The sequence below is a fragment of the Myxine glutinosa genome, chromosome 5, assembly GCF_964187855.1.
Source record: "Myxine glutinosa chromosome 5, kmMyxGlut1.1, whole genome shotgun sequence".
In the NCBI taxonomy this organism is placed as follows: Eukaryota; Metazoa; Chordata; class Myxini; order Myxiniformes; family Myxinidae; genus Myxine; species Myxine glutinosa.
This window is the reverse complement of record NC_136265.1, coordinates 34,732,050-34,748,966: the sequence shown is the minus strand read 5'-3', so window position 1 is coordinate 34,748,966 and position 16,917 is coordinate 34,732,050. Positions and strand designations below refer to the sequence as shown.

Genomic DNA, 16,917 nt, shown 5'->3' with positions numbered 1-16,917 from the left:
ACTTGCCGAATAGCTAGGCGAGCGACTTCCAAAGTGGTTTATATGGAACGATTGGCTTGGAAAGCCATTGCAATCTGCGTGCTAACGTTCACACCACTGGTCATGCTGCTCACAGAAAACAAAATTGAAACAGAGTAGGGAGGATGGTGTGTGCGCTTTGTAAACGTGTGCACTCACTCACACACACACACACACACACACACACACACACACACACACACACACACACACACACACACTGTCAGATTCCCTTAGATGGGGGAAGGATGAAGGACTGAAGGACGGAAGGAGGAAGAGCGAGTGAAGAATTGCGGTTTAATGAGAGATTGTAATTGTGGGGGGATTTCTCAAAGCTGTCAAAACAAAGTCGTAAATGCATTGTGGAAAGTCTTAAATAATTTCTCATGCGATATCGAAGCTGACATTTGTGAGGGACTACATTCTGTACACGGTACATGTTTTCACATCCCAAAAAAAGGAGAAAAATTACAAACAAGAAGTGGGTAAATAAATAATGTTGACAAATGTAAGGTTGAAAATTGTTTATGAATTTTCATGTGGGTCTATTTTATTTTTATATTTACTGTTGTGGTTCCGCCTCGGATGGATTGAGCTGCCGGAACACCCCTGGTTGTACGGTAGGTTGATCAGGAAGACAGGTGGTAAATGGAAAAGGCATGGAATATTGATGGATTTTTTTTTCCCCATATCATTTAATCGTTTCTCAATTCTCACTTTTTCCCCAACTTTGACTGCTTGCCCTTAACACTGACCTTTCCAAAACTACCCTTGCCCAGCATGGCAAGGAAGGTAAGATCATCCAGCGACAACCGATTTTCATCCACCTCCACCGGGGTAGCATCAATTCCATCCACATCCTCTTGGGATGCTCTTGGGGGACGGGTCAGCATCATCCGCTGCTACGAGGGAAGAATGTGGGTGGGGAGTTAAAATAGGTCCACTGGAATAGTCTCTACTTTGCATGGAGATATTTCTTGTGTTGAGAGTTTCAAACTTTGCTCGAATGATAACACAATCAGATTTTCTCACTTCTAATCCGTGATCTCTTCCTCTTAATGGCCACAGTTCTGGCAGCCCCCTCTTTCCAACTGTTTAACTGGTGACCACGTTTTCCCCATTTACGCATCACCCGCAACATCTCCCATCTCCATTTTGGCACAACCAAGGCAATGGTAAGCCCATGGCTCCTGCCTCCAGAATACCTAATCAGACACCCTGGAAATGCATTGCCATGGGAACCCTGAAGGAAACAAGCTACTCCTCTCTGAGAATCAATACCAAATTACAGCATGATCACACACTCATGAAATGTGATTAGAGTTATTCTTACAATGGCTTTGTTTGTCATATTATGCGACACTGCAACACAACACGCTTTGCGTAATATATATATATATATATATATATATATATATATATATATATATATATATATATATATATTAGTGGGGCGGCTTAGCCCAAATATTCAAAAGAATTGTGCATTTTGTGATACAAGCACCAAATTTGGCACAAATGTACATTAATATGTTGCGAACATTTTCAGATATTGGGCCACTTGAAATTCCGTAATTTTTTTTTTCAAATTTTTTCAAATTTCGTAATTTCAAATTTTTCGGGTGACACCGTCACAATTTCGGTCTTCGAGGCCGGCCGATAGGCAAAGTGTGACCGGAAGGGACGAGGTTCTCCTGACCACGTGGCCCTCGATCTGGGAAGCGAGAGGCGTTCCATTAGTGGACGCGCCCCTCACGCCCGACTTTTGGGCGGCCCCGGCAGGCCGTTTGTTTTGACGTTCCGTGACAGGCCCCGCACCCCCACCTCCGGGCCGACCGGAAGCTTGTGCTGAGTACATCATACCTGAACAACTCAGTGAGGCAGAACACAGCAGTGCACACCAGGGTGACCCCTTCAGTGCATAAACCAATTAACCTGTCCACTGCAGGGCATATAGAAATGAAGTTATTTTCTGCATATAATAATAATATAAGTTCAGTTCTATATAACAATTTCTGTTATCACCACTACCACTACAACTACCACTACTACAAGCTTTGTCTGGAATTTTGTGGACTAACAGACAAACAGACATACAGACAAGCTGGGATCAAAACATTACCTCCTTCCACCATTGAGTGTAGAGGTAAACATCATGGAAATTATATCATGCCCTAGATTTAAATCATGCTTACCCATGTATTTGCTTCACTGGTTCACAAGGTCTTTTGCATACATGTAATTCAGACTCTCGTCTTCATTGCTGACCACACAATGTTCGCAACATATTAATGTACATTTGTGCCAAATTTGGTGCTTGTATCACAAAATGCACAATTCTTTTGAATATTTGGGCTAAGCCGCCCCACTATATCGGCCGGCCTCGAAGACCGAAATTGTGACGGTGTCACCCGAAAAATTTGAAATTACGAAATTTGAAAAAATTTGAAAAAAACAATTACGGAATTTCAAGTGGCCCAATATCTGAAAATGTTCACAACATATTAATGTACATTTGTGCCAAATTTGGTGCTTGTATCACAAAATGCACAACAGGTTTGCTCTGCTGCTACACTATATATATATATATATATATATATATATATATATATATATGAAGTTTGGAAAAAAAAAAAAGGTTACCACCTGTATGTATAAATAAATAAATAAATATATATATATCAGAATATAATTTCAGTTCTCCAACCGAATAAGCGACGCTGTGGCGGTACGTATGCCTTGCCTGAGAAGCTCAGGAACACCTGACAGTGTGTAATTTTTTAGATCTTAGTGCAGATACTATCACAACTGCACACAAAACTCACTATGTATATGTATAAATTTAAAAAAAAAAAGGTTACCACCTGAGCTAACTTCACAAAATATACACCTCCAAATATACACTTTGTGGCGGACACAAGCAAGGGACACGAATTCAGCGCACCAGCAGTGGCGCGAACGTCCAGGCGGGGAACTGGTATGCATGCCCCGCCTATCGACCGATCAGCCACGCCCGGGGACGAGGCGTGGCCTCGGCACATATATACGGGCTCTAAGCTCAAGCCCGCCCAGTGCTGCAGTTCGAGCTTTCATAATAAAGACTCTTGGTTTTATCAAAAGCGTTGTGGCCTACCTCTTTGGCAAGCAAGTTGTGTGCGCAGCACCACACTTCACTGGTGACCCCGATTGGTTCAGCCGTTGCTGACCACCGAACGCGCCATGGCCAACAACGCCGTCACGGTAAAACTCCCAGAGTTTTGGGAAGCACAGGCCGATGTGTGGTTCGTGCAGGCCGAAGTGCAATTTCAGCTTCGAGGCATAACGGCGGACGAGACCCGTTACGACCACGTGGTCGCCGCCCTCGGGTCCGGCACGGCCACCCAAGTCGTGTCCATCCTGCGGCATCCGCTGGCCGACCACAAATACAGGGCGCTCAAACGTCTCCTCATCGCCACGTTCGGCCTCACGGAGATCGAACGGGCCGACCGCCTCCTGGACCTTCCCGAACTCGGCGACACACGACCATCCGTGCGGATGGGTTATATGCTGTCGCTGCTGGGTGACCAAGCCCCGGATTTCTTATTCCGGGCGCTTTTCCTACGCCAGCTGTATCTACAGGTACGCCTCGCGCTGGCCGGTTTCCAACATAAGGGAACCCCGCGCCCTGGCAGTAGAGGTCGACAAGTTCTTTGCGGCTTGCGACACGCAGTCGAGTTACGGTGCGGCCGTCGTGGATCCCGAGGCTGATGCTACTGCGTCCCTCGTGGCCGCTGCCGCGCCCCGCCCACCACCACCACCGCCGCCGAGAAAACCGCTGCCGCCGCCGCCCCCCGCCGCCGCAAGCCTGGTGCTATTTCCACGCCAGGTTCGGCCACAAGGCTAAGAAGTGTTGCCCGCCGTGCTCGTTTGGCAAGTCGGGAAACGGCCAGGCCGGCGCTCGGTAGCGGCCCTAAGCATCGGCCATTCCGGCAGCCTCCTCTTTATCATGGACACCTTGTCCGGGCGCCGTTTCCTCTGCGATACAGGAGCGCAGGTAAGCGTCATCCCAGCCTACACGTCCGACAAGCGAACCGCGGACCGGGGCCCCGCGTTGCTTGCGGCCAACGGTACACCCGTCCGCACGTTCGGGAAGCGCTGCCTCTCCCTGCGGTTCGGAGGGCAGCGCTTTCAATGGTCGTTCGTGACCGCCAGCATGCCCATGGCATTGCTCGGTGCGGACTTCCTATGTGCGCATGGGTTGTTGGTCGACGTAAAGCGCAGACGGCTCGTCCAGGCCAAAACCTTTAGCTCGCTCGCTTGTTCGCTGAGCAGCTCGTTGAGCGGCTCACTGAGCGGCTCACCGAGCGGCTTGCCAAGCGGCTTGCTGGACGGTTCCGTCCCTGCGAGTTTAGTTTGCACGCTTCCGGCAGCGGACGACTTTACCCGCCTCCTCGCCAGTTTCCCGGCCCTCACGCAGCCCACCTTTTCAGCGGTGGCCGTTAAACATGGGGTGGAGCATCACATCCCCACAGTCGGGCCGCCGGTCTATGCCCGGGCACGCCGACTCGAGCCCACGAAGCTCGCGGTGGCGAAAGCGGCGTTCACCACGCTGGAGCGGCTGGGGATCGTGCGGCGCTCCAACAGCGCGTGGGCTTCCCCGCTGCACATCGTGCCGAAGCCCGGCGGGGGATGGTGGCCGTGCGGGGACTACCGCCGGCTCAACGATGCCACCACCCCCGACCGCTACCCGGTCCCACACATTCAGGACTTTTCCGCCCGGTTGGCCAACACGACCGTGTTTCGAAGGTGGACCTCATCCGGGGCTACCATCAGGTCCCCGTCCAACCGGACGACGTCCCGAAGACGGCCGTCATCACCCCTTTTGGCCTCTTCGAATTTCTAAGGATGCCCTACGGGTTGAAGAATGCAGTTCAGGCGTTCCAGCGGCTTATGGATAGCGTCTTGCGCGACTTACCTTTCCTGCTCGTCTACCTGGATGACATCCTAGTCACGAGCGCGTCCCGGCAGGACCACCTGCTCCACCTCCGCACGCTGTTCGAATGCCTGGGCCAGCATGGCCTAATCATCAACCCTGCCAAGTGCCGTTTCGGTGTCACCACCATCGACTTCTTGGGGCACCGCATCACCGAGCACGGGGCCGTCCCTTTACCGGCCAAGGTGGAGGCAGTCAGGGATTTCCCGCGGCCCCGCACGATCAAGGGGCTCCAGGAGTTCCTGGGCATGGTAAACTTTTACCACCGCTTCGTGCCCCACGTCGCCCAGCTCCTCCGCCCCTTGCACGAGGCCGTCCGGGGCAAGCCGGGCAAAGGTGACATCGCATGGTCGGAGCCGATGGCCGCGGCGTTCGCGGGCGCAAAGCTGGCTCTGGCCGACGCTACCATGCTGGCGCACGCGGCGCCCGATGCACCGATCGCCCTCACCACCGACGCGTCGGATTACGTGGTGGGCGCGGTGCACGATCAATGGGTGCGTGGTGCTTGGCAACCGCTGGCGTTTTTCAGCCAGCAGCTTTGCCCGCACGAACGCCGGTACAACACCTTCGACCGTGAGTTGCTCGGACTCCACCTGGCACTTCCGCCATCTGCTGGAGGGCCGCCCGTTCACGGCCTTCGTTGACTACAAGCCCCTTGTGTTCACGATGGCCAAGGTCGCCGAGCCATGGGCGGTACGGCAGCAGCGCCACCTCTCTGCCGTGTCCGAGTACACGACGGACATCCGTCACGTGGCAGGTAAGGACAACCCGGTGGCGGATTGCCTTTCCCGGTCCGTCGTGCACGCGGTCCACCTCGGGGTCGACTATGCCCGGATGGCGGAGGCCCAGACCGCCGACCCCGGCGTCCAGGCCTTGCGGACCGCCGTCACGGGCCTCCGCGTCACCGAGGTGCCGTTCGACGCCGCGGGCACGGCCCTCCTATGCGACGTCTCCCTCGGCCGGCCTCGCCCCATCGTGCCCGCTGGCTGGCAGCGCCCGGTGTTCGACGCGATCCACGGCCTGTCCCACCCTGGCGCGAGGGCATCCCAGAAACTCGTCGGGGCAAAGTTCGTCTGGCATGGCCTCCGGAAGGACGTCCGCGACTGGGCCAGGACGTGCCTCGCGTGCCAGTGCGCAAAGGTCCACCGCCACACCCAGGCACCGTTGGCCCCGTTTACGGTGCCCGAGTGGCGGTTCGACCACGTGCACGTCGACTTGGTGGGACCTCTGCCCCCCCTCGCGAGGGTTCACCCACCTCCTCACCATGGTCGACCGCACCACACGGTGGCCGGAGGCCGTCCCATTGGTGGCGACGTCTGCGGCTGAGGTGGCGCAAGCCTTTATCGCCACTTGGGTTGCCCGGTTCGGTGCCCCCTCGGACATCTCGTCGGACCGCGGCCCCCAGTTCACCTCGGAGCTCTGGGCCGGGGTGGCGCAAGGGCTCGGGGTGAAACTACACCGCACCACGGCCTACCACCCCCAGGCCAAAGGCCTGTGCGAGCGCTTTCATCGCTCCATGAAGGCCGCGCTCCAGGCCAGCCTCTGCGACGGCGGCTGGGTCGACAGACTCCCCTGGGTCCTGCTGGGCCTCAGGACGGCGCCCAAGGACGACCTGCGCGCGTCCGCGGCGGAGCTGGTCTTCGGGCAACCACTGCGGGTACCGGGTGAATTTATCCCCGACTCCACGGCTCCTTGGTCCGCGGCACAACAGCGCTCCGCCCTTCAGGAGACCGCCCGGAGGTTCGCCCCGGTGCCAACGGCAAACCATGGTTGCCCGCCTTCCCACGTCGCCCCGGAGCTTCGCACAGCAAAGTATGTGTTCGTCCGGCACGACGCCCACCGGGCACCGCTACGGCCCCCGTACGACGGGCCCTTCCGCGTGTTGGAGGCCGGGGACAAATTTTTCACGGTCGACATCGGTGGTCCCCCGGATCGCATTTCCGTGGACCGCCTCAAGCCGGCCCACCTCGATCCGGACCACCCCCCGCCAGCGGCTCTGCCTCCACGTCGAGGCCGCCCCCGGCGGTCGGACCCCCGGCACCCACGCCAGCAGCTCTGCCTCCGCGTCGAGGCCGCCCCCCGGCGGTCGGACCCCCGGCACCCCCCAGCCCCGCCGTCCCGCCACCCCCCAGACCGGCACCCATCGCCAGGGGGCGTTTCGGCCGGGTCATCCGGCTTCCCCGCAAACTCACCCTTCAGGTGCGCGGGAATTCTGGGGGGGCGCGTGTGGCAGACACAAGCAAGGTAAACTAATTCAGCGCATCAGCAGGTGGCGCGAACGTCCAGGCGGGCAACTGGAATGCATGCCCCGCCTATCGACCGATCGGCCATGCCCGGGGACGAGGCGTGGCCTCGGCACATATATGCGGGCTCTAAGCTCAAGCCCGCCCAGTGCTGCAGTTCGAGCTTTCATAATAAAGACTCTTGGTTTTATCAAAAGCGTTGTGGCCTACCTCTTTGGCAAGCAAGCTGTGTGCGCAGCACCACACTTCAACTTCATATATAAATCCTGTCATTGAAAACCTGCGATTTTGATCCATATGCCTATATAGTTGTTTAGAGAGCACGTTCTGATGTCTGACAAAAAAACAGATTTCGAATATCTCATTTAATTAAGTCATGATGATCTAGGCTAGGGTGATCGGGCCAATTGGTGCGTTTTTAATAAAGGCCGTTATATATAAAGCTCCCATAGGCTGTAGTTTGAAAATTACAAGTGGTACAGATTAAACAAATGCATTAAATTAAAGCCAGATCAGGCACGCATTTCAATGATACAAGTTATAAGAGCGAAAATAAACGCGATTTGGAGTTGTTACGGCACGCGTAGGGCAGTTGTACCATCATAAACTAGGGTAGATCTATATCCAATGCCTGCCGCACAACACACGTGTCGCCATATACAAGTGTGAACCTCCAACAATCACCTCATCCTCACAATAAGGTGAGTTATTTTGCTGTTTGTTTGTGACCTTACTGCTTTTGAGCTCCCAAGGTTAATCACAACAAAACTTTAACCACGATGTACCTTACTAGGGGGTTTATACCGTGAGGAGGAGGTCATTTTGCCCGTTGTTGCAGTATTGCACTCCCGAGTTAAGTTATTTACGAACCCAAGGTAATTTATTTACGACAGCTTCACTCCTTCACACCCTTTAGATCCCTTGAGACCCCTTAGACCCTCCACACCCCTTAGATTGGGTTCTTGGTCACCTCACTGACCAAGGTCCTTCTTGCCCGGTTTCTCAGTTTGGTTGGTCGGCCAGCTCTAGGAAGAGTCTGGGTAGCTCCATATTATTTCCATTTCTAATGATGGAGCTCACTGTGCTTTTGGGAACATTCAACACTAGATATCTAGAAATTGCTTTATACCCTTCCCCAGATCTATGCCTATGCCTCAATGAAATATGAACGAACAGTTCCTTGGACTTCATGGTGGAGTTTCTGCTCTGACATGCACTGTCAACTGTGGAACCTTATATAGAAAGGTGTGCTTCTTTCTAAATCATGTCCAATCAATTGAATTGGCCACAGGTGGAGTCCAATCAAGTTGTAGAGACATCAAGGATGATCAAATTGGATGCATCTGGGCTCAATTTGCACTGTCATAGCAAAGGGTTGAATACTTATTGACTCAGGACATTCCAGCTTTTCATTTTTAATTATTTTGCAAAAATTCTATGAATTTTTTTTTAACTTTGTCATTATGGGTAGATCAGTGAAAGAAAATTTCAATTGAACTCATTTTCAATTCAGACAGTAGCATAACAATATGTGAAAAAGTCAAGGGGTGTGAATACTTTCTGAAGGCACTGTATTAAAAAAAAAACCCCAGTTTCTTCACCAGAATAATATTAAAATTGACAAACCCCTAAATTATTATCCTTTTGTAGGTAACAACTCATGAAAAGAGCCTCTGGTACTGCCCTGAGGAATGGTTTTCTTTCAGCACCAAGTCATCTCCTCCATCCGTCCACACAAGGATGTCCACTAGATGGAGCTCAAGGTCCAGACATGCAAACTTAAACATTTGAAATTCCTTAAATAATGCGGGCTGGCAGGACAGCCTAGAGCTATGTGCACTCACCTTTGAGCTGCATAGCCTGGGTTCGAATTTCAGTCCAGCTATAAAATGTCATCCTGGTGTTTCACAATCAATGCATGCACTGTCCCTTATATAAACAGAGCACCTGTCTGCCAGCACTGATCGTTGAGGGGGAGGGCGACATTAAAGATCCTATGGTGTCTTTCTAGAGGAGGAGGCGCTCGCCTTTGAGCAGAGTATTCTGCGTCGAAGTGGTGACCCGTCCAGGGTTGGTTCTAGTTGGTTCTAGAAAGGTTTCTCGACTAGTCGTGAACAGTCCAAAACTGTCAAGTGTAAGGGCCTCCATTTATTATCAACAAATGGAGTACACCAACAAGCAAGAAAGCTATCGCTTGAAATTTTAATCGAGTATTTGAAAACCTTGGACCTCTTACCTCCAGCCTCGTCCTCAGCTCAGCATCAGCTTCAGGGAGCTCGGAAGAGATGGGGACATTATAATATTCTCCTTCTTCTTGGCTGAGCAATTTATACCTGCAGTCACACAAGAGGTTACACTCGAGGATGAATTTATGACCGTGACTACTGTTCTGGCTCGAATGGAGCATCGAGTTAAGAGAGATGTCCTACCAGCCATTGGCTGGGACCTTGACGAGCTCAGAGATGCCAAAAGAGAGTGCCCCCATGAAGTCGTTGCGTGACGTCAGGTCCCAATCCCACACCTCTACAGATAACCTTCGATCTCTGTCTGCCCCTCGCAGTTTGCTGGGAAGGGAAACGGATAAGCAAAATAAGACAGGACAAGCTCAACAGTGAAACAGAGTAAACAAAGACATTGAGCACGACCAACCAATCAAAGAGAATACATCCCTCAGAAGTCATCGAGCTATTATGTACGGAAAATGGCAGAAGTATTTCCTCGTCATGTACTGTAAACATCTTCCCTTCCTCCTCCAATTATTCCTGTTTTTCTCCCCCCAATTCCTTCCTTGTATCCCTTCATTTCTCGTTGTCAAATTCCTATTTCCCACTTTACCGTCTGGAAACCCTCTTCGCATGCATAAGTGATCTGCGAAAGGTTTCATTCAGACTCTCACCGGTGCTAATGGTTGAAGTGGCAGATCGAAGTCCAAGGCTTCCTCGTTGCAACATCCGTGCAAACCCTGCCACTGGAAGATTGTCCCACTTTGAGTTGTGTAAAGGAACTGGACTCGTGTGATTTAGAAACCATTTGGCACAGCGAGCCAGAATCAAAACTACAAAACTACAGATGGGGTTTCTAATTGGCAGTACGCCCAGAGTGGTGCATCACACCGGCTTCGGGAAACGCAGCACCGGGCAGAAACGAAAGGATATTGACGATCGAACCGTCACCCGAGACTTTCTCGCTTCATTAGAGGGCCATTTCCGGTAAAAATAAATAAATTCATAGTTCATTCCTTGCTGTAGACATTCATAACCACAATATAACAACGGTATTTTCATGTTTACTCGATACATTCAAGACCAGAAAAGACTCACAAGGTGAAGCTCTCATTCCAGTAAGGGTTGAGTGTCGCCTTCAATGTCTTGGTCTTCTGTTTGCTTTCGTTCTTCGGATCTGGGACCAATTTGAGCTTCACGTATGGATCTGATAGGCCGTTGGGGTCCATGGGGATCAGGTTCTTGGCCTCACGGACTGTGGATGACATGGCAAGCAAGTGAGTCTTACAATACCGGTTTGTGACATCACTATCTTTAGGCCATCGCCTCATGTGCAGAGGCAGACGCAAGTTAACGTGATTCTTAACTAGCTCTTGCTCGAGTTCGTCGAAAACAGGTATCTTTGTTCAGGTAGTTTTGCGTGAAACGAAGTGATGACCAATCTGGGCAATTAATCTGGAGAAATATGACCCTATACATGTATATATTTGTTTTTAAAGCCTCCGAAAGCACTTGCACCATCGGCCACCATCTTGATGTCAGTACAAATAGTCATAACTAGAAGAGTTTCTGCATGACATGCCATAAACAAGTGGTGCTGTTGTGATAACAAGCAACCTTCATGTAACACACAAAATTACGTGTCAGACTTCTGACCTCCACCTCCACCCCTCCCTCCCATGCCCTCCACATCCCTTCCTCCATCATCCTTCCTGCCCCTAATCCGCTCGATGATGAAGTCATTAAGGCAGAGAAATTAGCATCCGGGATTGGTGTCAATGTGAACTTGTGAAAATCTACGTGACTATTGCACACTGCTACTTATGGGGGAACGATCCATGCAGGTAATGAATGCTCTGGGGTGGCCTCTTCCTTGGTAATGCTCTGGAGTGGCCTCTTCCTTTTCTTTACCTCTACACCCCCTTCCACTCTCTCCCCCACATTCCCCACAACCGCCATACCCACTCTGTACGGAATATTTAAGTTGCCCGAATGCAAGAACCGACAATGAACTTCTGATTTACCCTGTTTGACAGCAGACGGAACAGGAGGTGGCAAAGATGTAGGGCATTGTATCAGAAAGGGTGGTTTTGACTCTGCCAGGATCAAACCAAGAACCAGAGAGCTCAGAAGCAATCTGACGCACTGCCAACTGAGCCATCATGCCACTCACGGTTTGTCATTAGCCGCCGAACATAGCATCCCACACAGGCATCTATCAGTGACTCACATCTTGTCACTCACAGCAGGAACCTTACAAGTGTGTTTGGTAGAACAACCATCTCTATGCAGGATTGCTCCGCATAGATGACTGCGCTTTTCCAACACAAGGACGAGCTCAGGATTAGACTGAAGCCTACTTGGAATCGTGCGACATCTACCTGTAACAACCAACTGCTCCATGTTTAAAACGTCGATCTGCAGATAGAGGCGCCCACGCCGCTCCGTGTGGTCGATGCCACAGAGGTTCGGCACGTGAGCGACGCACCGCTTGTGGGCATTCATCTCGCAGCCTGGGGGTGGCAGAGGTCGGTTGTGATGGTAAGAATTTGGAAAAGACATTCCCATCTCATTGGTATCAACCCGTTAAACAGATCAATTCAATAAGTAGCCTTGCACGTACCCACAGACATTTGCCTCGGTTTTTAAAACTCCAACCACAAAACTTCGACAGCCACAACCTTAAATTTAATTGTAAGTTTGGTGGTAGCTTAACGGTTAAGGTGGTTGGCTTGGGTTCTTAATGTCCTGAGTTCAAGCCCCAGCAGTGCAAAAATAACACTAGATAGGTCGACTCAGCATACCATCCTTCAGAGGTTGGCAAAATAAGTAACTGCTAGCTAGGAATAGTGAGCCAGTCGAGTATCCTGTGTCTTGAGTGGCGACCCGACCAGAATTGTGCCCCCTAGCTAATAAAACTGCCTCGGCCACCTTATGCACATGACTGCATGAGGATCATCAATCATCAATTATTTATTTAATTACCCTCGCCAGAGGAGAGGGTATTGCATTTGAGTCCATTTGTTTGTCTGTTTGTCCGCACAGGATAAATATGATTTTCTCTGCAACCGTTCGTCCGATTGACAGGAAATTTTCACAATAGGTGCAACTCCACCTGTAGAATTTTGTAATGATAATTATGACGTCATAGGTCACGTGGCTCGGCCGCCATCTTGGAAAAATCGAAAAACTTTGCATCTCTATATCTCCAAAAGTGCTGAATAGAAAAAATTGAGACATGGCTCATTGTAAAGAACTCTCCATGGGGAATAAGATATGTTAATGGTGATGTCATAGGTGCCTCCGTTATGACGTCATAATTCAAAAAGTACAAAACTTCATCCAATGAAGATGAAATTTCTTGAGCGCCATGTCAGCATAAACTGGTGGAGGAAAAAAAAATTAAGATGACGTCATCGGTCATGTGGTTCGGCCGCCATCTTGGAAAAACCGAAAAACTTTGCACCTCTATATCTCCAAAAGTGCTGAATAGAAAAAATTGAGACATGGCTCATTGTAAAGAACTCTCCATGGGGAATAAAATATGTTAATGATGATGTCATAGGTGCCTCCATTATTATGTCATAAATCGACAAGTACAAAACTTCATCGATCAAGATGAAATTTCTTGAGCATAATCTAGGAATAAATTAGTTTCGAAAAATAATAAATGACGTCATCGGTCACGTGGTTCGGCCGCCATATTTGTTTTCACACAAAAGCCTTAAAAACCACTGAAAATACATCCTGGCGAGGGTTTGCCATCTCTGATTGCTCTTTTTCTTGTTCTTAAATGCAATATTGTACCATCAATTCTCAACCCACCAACTTGACCTTGAGCCTTAATCGTTGACATTGGCATGCACATTCCTTAGTTCTTTTGATCCTTGCCCCGTAATAATGATCCTTGATGCGAGCACAACGCCCCTGCACCAGACCCTGGGCTTCCACCCTTTAACAACATTCACAACTATGATGCAATACTACCAAACTATATCCTACACCTTTGACTTTGCTACTGCACCCTTGTCTTCAACTCAGGGCAGTGGACCCTATGTTATGGCGTTCTTCGCCCAAATTGCACACCTCTGACACAGTCTACACTCCATGACCTTGATACATGTCCTGTAACTCCCCCAAAAACGTACTTTCACACTTCATGCCCTGGTGCAGAAGACCATACAGCAAAGAACCACAGTGGTCACAGAATGTTGGGCTGCCATACGAGTGAACTCTGAACCGATGCTTGCTCCTTGGGTCCTGTCGGAAAAAAGCAAAATGTTGCAGCAGTCTGTGGTCATGTGTTCACTTGGCAAAGGTTTAAAAAAAACCTTCATTAATTCATTCATAGAAAAAAATAATAATCAATTTTCAGTTGGGATGGACACACTGCACTGATACATCAACTCTCTGCATCCCTCCCGTACGTCCCGAATCTTCTCTCTTCTCCCTTTCTCTCTCTCTCTATCTCTATCTCTATCTTCCTCTTCTGCTTAAATTTTTTTAATTGGGCAAAAACTCAATGCTTCCCATCCTCAACACCCTGCCTCCATCGTACATACGTAATAAACAGACATCTCCCTTGCGAGCATGCAATTCAATTGAAAGACGAATCTGGACTTTTTCCTGAACTTACAAGGAGCACTTCATGTAATCAACATGATGTAACAAATTCAAATTGAGGGGTAAACGTTGAGGTTCCGCAATCGAGCTCATTCACCGCAGAAGGTAAAAGAGCTGAAAATTGGAGCTTAGGGGACATTTAAAGGCAGGCCTCAGAAGGGAATACTGTTCATCCATTTCCCACTGACTTTACCCACTCCACATCTCTTTCACTCACAGTTTCACTTTCCCACCAAAACAAACATGCAAAACTGCCTTCGAAATCAATAGCACCTTAGTAAAACTATTTTTCTTAAGCTTGCACACAACTTTTGCTGCACTGTCGACAAAAGTAAATAATTTAATGATCGGAATAGATAAATAGAAACAAAACAAAAAGAGGAGATACGACACATTACATAAACAACGAGAAAGCATCTGAAAATGCAAAGCCAGTCCACGTCCGTTTGTATCCAGACATCTTCTTCTTCTTCTGTATGCTCAAAACAACAAAAACAGTTTAACAAAAAATACAAAATGAAAATTGATGATTTTATGCAACCTTGACATTTGACCTTTTGATCTAAAAAAATAATCAGCTTGTAGCTTTTGATTGGTGAACCAATTCTGTGAATGAATGAATGAATGCAAATCTGTGACCTAATATGCAAATCTGTGACCAATCTGTGGTCAATCTGTGACCTAATATGCAAATTCTTAAAATTTCAGGTAAAACGGGTGAAAGAAAATGTGATTTTACGCAACCTTGACCTTTGCCCTTTTGATAAAAAAAAAGGAAGGCTTGTAGCTTTGGAGACTCCCTCACGGCTTTATCTCAACTCTAATTCGCCATTAAATTTCATTTTTCATGGTTGCTATAGGATGGTTTAAGTTTCAGTTTCAGAAAAAGGTGAGAAAATCGGCGAAACATATTCAAATAGCAGTTTTGATTGTGTCTGGTCGGAGGTGATGTGGGGACCGGAAAAGGAGAGAGGGGAGGGTTCCCTGCTGGGGAATTAGTTATTTATATTATTACTCAGTAAAAACTGAAGTTACGGATCGAACCGTAGTATAATTATATTTTTTCATATTCCTGAAGTGTAATTATATAAAGAGCTTAGTTGAGGCGAGTTAACTCTTTTCTAACTATGTATTGAAACACATTAGTTTGAAAAACTGCACATAATAAATTATATACGTGCACTAGTTATGGAATACAATATTTATTAAATAATAACGTTAGGTTTTAATCAATTTTTAATTTGCAAAGTGTCGTGTATTCGATGCTTTCAAGTCTTAAAATGAACAACAGAAGTAAATCAGTCAAGGCAGGTTCTCCCCACTCCCTCCTCTCAAGTCAAGGTAGAAGTGTCACTCTCCCCCCTCTGCCACCCCTCTTTCCTTTTCCTGTGATCCTCTTTCCCTCGTCCCTGTGTGCCTGTGTGCGATCCTCTCTCCCCCTTCCCTGTGTGCCTGTGTGCGATCCTCTCTCCCTCTTCCCTGTGTGCGATCCTCTCTCCCTCTTCCCTGTGTGCAATCCTCTCTCCCCCTTCCCTATGTGCCTGTGTGCGATCCTCTCTCCCTCTTCCCTGTGTGCCTGTGTGCGATCCTCTCTCCCTCTTCCCTGTGTGCGATCCTCTCTCCCTCTTCCCTGTGTGCATGTGTGCGATCCTCTCTCCCTCTTCCCTGTGTGTGATCCTCTCTCCATCTTCCTTGTGTGTGATCCTCTCTCCCTCTTCCTTGTGTGTGATCCTCTCTCCCTCTTCCCTGTGTGTGATCCTCTCTCCCTCTTCCCTGTGTGCGATCCTCTCTCCCTCTTCCCTGTGTGTGATCCTCTCTCCCTCTTCCCTGTGTGACTGTGTGCGATCCTCTCTCCCTCTTCCCTGTGTGCGATTCTCTCTCCCTCTTCCCTGTATGACTGTGTGTGAGCCTCTCTCCCTCTTTCCTGTGTCCCTCATCTTCCTTGTGTGTGATCCTCTCTCCATCTTTCTTGTGTGTGATCCTCTCTCCCTCTTCCCTGTGTGTGATCCTCTCTCCCTCTTCCCTGTGTGTGCCTGTGTGCGAGCCTCGCTCCATCTTCCCTGTGTGCGATCCTCTCTCCCTCTTCCCTGTGTGCGATCCTCTCACCCTCTTCCCTGTGTGCGATCATCTCTCCCTCTTCCCTGTGCAGTGTGCATGATGTGTGGGGTGTGGTAGGGGGAAGAAGGGGAGGAGGAGAGGGAGGGGAATTGAAGTCTTGATGTCACATTTTACATTCGTGTAATTCCATTAAAAGCTGTATTTCCCATGTGCATCAACATGTATTTTCATGTTATGTGTAGATTACATCATTTCTGGTCTGATTAATTTGTAAAGGGCTATCCAACACTGGCCCGGGAGAGCGAATGGGAGAGCGGAAGAATACCCGGTTCTATCCGGCTGGATGAGCTTTTCCCAACAGTAGTTTCAGGATGTGTTGGACATTGAAAAGTATGGGGTTATTGGCCTCTTTGTGGCTACCTTTTACCTGCAGACCCATGGTAGCACTGCCTGACCTCACATTCCAATATACACTTCACAGCGGCCTTCGGTGGCCTCAAAAACCGCCGTCAAGGCCAACGTGTGGTAGCTTAAAACCTTGCCCAGATTCTGAAGTACCGACACCCAAAATGTGGGGCCTTCATGTGTGACAGTTTGGCCGAAAAAGAATAACGCACAAACATTTGAAAATATTCATGAGATACGTATGTAAAGTTATGCCAGAGATATAAACACAATTTCATCTTGAAGAAATCAGCAACACCATTTGATAATACTTTATATTGGCTTTCAGTTGTTGACTCAGTCACACTCGGAGGAAGCAGTGAATTACACAGTTGAG

The 16,917-nt window shown here is 49.1% G+C and overlaps 1 protein-coding gene across 5 annotated transcripts in view; it reads right to left on the bottom strand.

The window, feature by feature from the left end:
* LOC137427718 (protein kinase C alpha type) overlaps positions 1-16,917 on the bottom strand; it is a 133,162-nt gene that overhangs the window by 67,543 nt on the left and 48,702 nt on the right. For 3 of the 5 annotated variants that reach the window (XM_078777862.1, XM_078777860.1, XM_078777864.1), the window contains exons 4-9: positions 13,604-13,715; positions 11,837-11,968; positions 10,554-10,710; positions 9,663-9,797; positions 9,470-9,566; positions 774-920 (exon numbers count right to left, since the gene is read on the bottom strand). In XM_078777862.1, the coding sequence (XP_078633988.1) occupies positions 774-920; positions 9,470-9,566; positions 9,663-9,797; positions 10,554-10,710; positions 11,837-11,968; positions 13,604-13,715 (780 nt within the window). The remainder of the gene's footprint in view (positions 1-773; positions 921-9,469; positions 9,567-9,662; positions 9,798-10,553; positions 10,711-11,836; positions 11,969-13,603; positions 13,716-16,917) is intronic. The other 2 variants (XM_078777863.1, XM_078777861.1) reach the window with 1 other exon arrangement.